Genomic DNA, 2,961 nt, shown 5'->3' on the forward strand with positions numbered 1-2,961 from the left:
ATTTATAAATTTTACTTAACTTGTAACCCCTGATATATGACTCATGGCAATATCACCCCATTCGAGAGCCAACATACATCCTTGATGGCTCTACTTCACTCAATCTCTTGTTAGTTAGATCCTTCCATAGGTAAATCTCCATGATACTGGTCTCTCATTGAAAACATCAATTTTATAAGTACAAACTTAAAGAAAGAACTGATCATAAAAAAAAAAAAAAAAAACTAGCTTGTTGAGAAAGCCTTTCCACTTATAATTTCACTTAATTTGTAAGTCTCCATAATGTGTTCCTCAGACACAAGAACACATCAAAACATAGCAAAAACATCAAACCCATAATTCCAAATATTAATTCCATCATTTGGTTTACGTATAAACATTACTAATACATTCAAACTACGATTTACAAAGCAGGAGCACATCAAACGCCAGAACTAGATGGAATACTAGATCATCAATCTTAATTCATACATTAATCTTCATCATAATTTCTTAAAAACTATATAAAGAAGGATAAAATTAAAATACTCACTTGTATATGCTTGCCAGAAAAGAGATTTTTCAGCAAAACCATTAGATTCAGTTCAGTTCTTGCTAAAGGTTCTAGGTGCAAGAACTTCTATGCTGTCAGTTTTCACCTCCAACATAGGATTTTCAAAATGTGATCTGGGTTCAAGAGACCCCTTCATCAGTTTGTAACACATTCTGTGTGCAATCTTCAACGTACGATAACCTTCTTGAGTCGAAAGGCCACGCGGCTCCACAGTTATCACCAACCCGTTGGACTTTGATAGATCAGAAGAAGATGACGAGAAATTTGGGAACCAATTAAACTTTGAGAAACCATTTTCCAAGCTGATATCTAATGCAGCTAAGACTGAGTCTTTCAAGTTGGGATATTTCGCATCACGTAAGCACACTAAGATTCTCTGATTACGACCAATATATTCAAGAGGCCTGACTAAAACTTGCACTAGTCCAATATGCAGATAGTCATATTTTTTCTTGGGCCTTCTAATATCGTCTCGGGTTAGCAAATATACGTCATGCTGTCTATTTTCCAAAGAAAATGATTTTTCCACCGACTTGGTTTTGTAGTTACTCAGAAAGTTAAGCCGACAAAGCATCGTTTCCTTGTAGATCTGATCACGGGGTATCTCATCAAAGTTGCTATCAGAATCCTCCGCTAAGTGAGTTATGCTATATTCTTCTTTGCCTAAGCCGCTAGGGGAATCGTTCAGAAATGACATCAAGGATTCAGAAACAGAGACCGATACTGCCATGGAAGATCAGCTTGGTTTGACCTTGATCTTGACCCTAAAATAAAAAAGAAAGAGATTACTAATAAAATCCTAAACTTCGCAGAGATTAACAAGTTCAATGAAAAGCAAAAGGGAAAATTCTGACCCGCGTTCTGTGGCTTTGTTGAAGAATCTTGACAGAAGCAAGAAACCTCTGATGCTGGTCACAAAAGAGATGACGGAATATGGGTTGACGAAGACTCGTCCATCGATAATTTAGTGCTGGTCACGCAATAATTGAAGGCCCCTTGTGTACTATATATGACTATGTGACCCATTAAAAAAAAAACAAAAAGAAATCTCCAAACGGATGAGGAATCCAGTTAGCAATTATTTAATATATCATATTTTAGGATATGAAATATATTTGACTCAAAATATGAAATTACATATATAGATTAAAATTCAATTTAATAGTCTTCTGTCTTAAAGTAACTTTAAAAATATATCATCATCTTAAAATATAAGACAATTTAAAAAAATAAGGGTCATTGATGATATTTTTTTAATATTACTCTTAAAATGAAAAAAATAATTGAAATAATTATAGTGCTATAATTAAGTATTTTGTGGTATTTTTAAAAGTCCATACTTTTGGTTTGAAAAATGATGTTATCGGGCTTTATTGATATTTTTAGTCTTATCTTAAATTATTTTATAATTTTAAATGGAGAGTATAATATGTAAATTAAACTGTCAATCATAAACTTTTAATTTTAAGAATTAAAATATGGTATCGAACACATTTATATGCATGTTCATGTATGGGTGTTCTCTATTATATCCTTTCCCCTTTTAAGAGATAATATATAAAATAAAAATAGGAAATGGCGATTATATCATCAATTGTACTTTTTTTTTGGGCCAAACATATCCTCAATTGTCTAAATTTTCTAGGTGGGTCAGATCTTCATTATTGTGCCTGTAATTGAAAGCAGAACGTGTAGAGTTTCTTTCCACTGCATATTTCTTTATTATATTTTCACTGGTGTCTTAAAATGGTTTAAATGAGATTTAATGATATAAATTTATTTGTATTTTTAAAAAACAACCAAATTTATTAATGGTTCGCAATTTGTATTGTGCTTATAAAAAAATTTAGATAAGTTAAATTTCGAGAATTCATTAACTCCAAGGAATACTTTAAGGCTTAAAAAGTACTTATTTAAAGTATATATAAATTATCTATTGACAAAATTTGTATATTGATGATAAAATTCAAATCCATCTCCTTTTGAATATAAGTTGCATCTTTAGTAATTATGTTACGTTAGACCAACATTTACCAGTAAACATATTCTGTTTTTATAGGTATAAATCATGTGTGTGTGTGTAGTACACATAAACTGTCATTCTCTTAGGACATTAGGATTGAATTAAATTTGAGAAGCAAGAAAGGCTAAATGCAAATGGAAAAGAAAAAGGAGCAAAGTTTTCTTTTTCAAAATTGCAATGATGACGAGGTTTCTTTAGCCTTTGCGTTGCTCATTCGCCTTTGATTTTAGACAAAAATATTCAAAAAAAAAATATGATAAAATTTTTTCAAATTATATACCTTTCAAAAAGTCATAATTTTATTAAAGCTACTTAAAACTTTTATATCAATAAAATTTAAAGTAAAAATAATTTTATTTTTATTAAAATAACATGCCTCAATTAC

The 2,961-nt window shown here is 30.5% G+C and overlaps 1 protein-coding gene across 1 annotated transcript; it reads right to left on the reverse strand.

The window, feature by feature from the left end:
* Positions 1-257: 257 nt before the first annotated feature.
* LOC129287579 (uncharacterized) lies at positions 258-1,521 on the reverse strand. Its single transcript, XM_054923784.1, has 2 exons — positions 1,408-1,521; positions 258-1,317 (listed from the first exon to the last, which is right to left on the reverse strand). The coding sequence occupies exon 2, from the start codon at positions 1,281-1,283 to the stop codon at positions 585-587; it is 699 nt and encodes a 232-aa protein (XP_054779759.1). The 5' UTR covers positions 1,284-1,317; positions 1,408-1,521; the 3' UTR covers positions 258-584.
* Positions 1,522-2,961: the final 1,440 nt, after the last annotated feature.

This window comes from Prosopis cineraria, unplaced genomic scaffold, assembly GCF_029017545.1.
Source record: "Prosopis cineraria cultivar Desert tree isolate PC_DT_omini unplaced genomic scaffold, ASM2901754v1 PC12, whole genome shotgun sequence".
NCBI lineage: Eukaryota > Viridiplantae > Streptophyta > Magnoliopsida > Fabales > Fabaceae > Prosopis > Prosopis cineraria.

Excerpts from the sequence above, each read along its gene's own strand:
- LOC129287579 (XM_054923784.1), bottom strand. The coding sequence starts at position 1,283 with ATGGCAGTATCGGTCTCTGTTTCTGAATCCTTGATGTCATTTCTGAAC.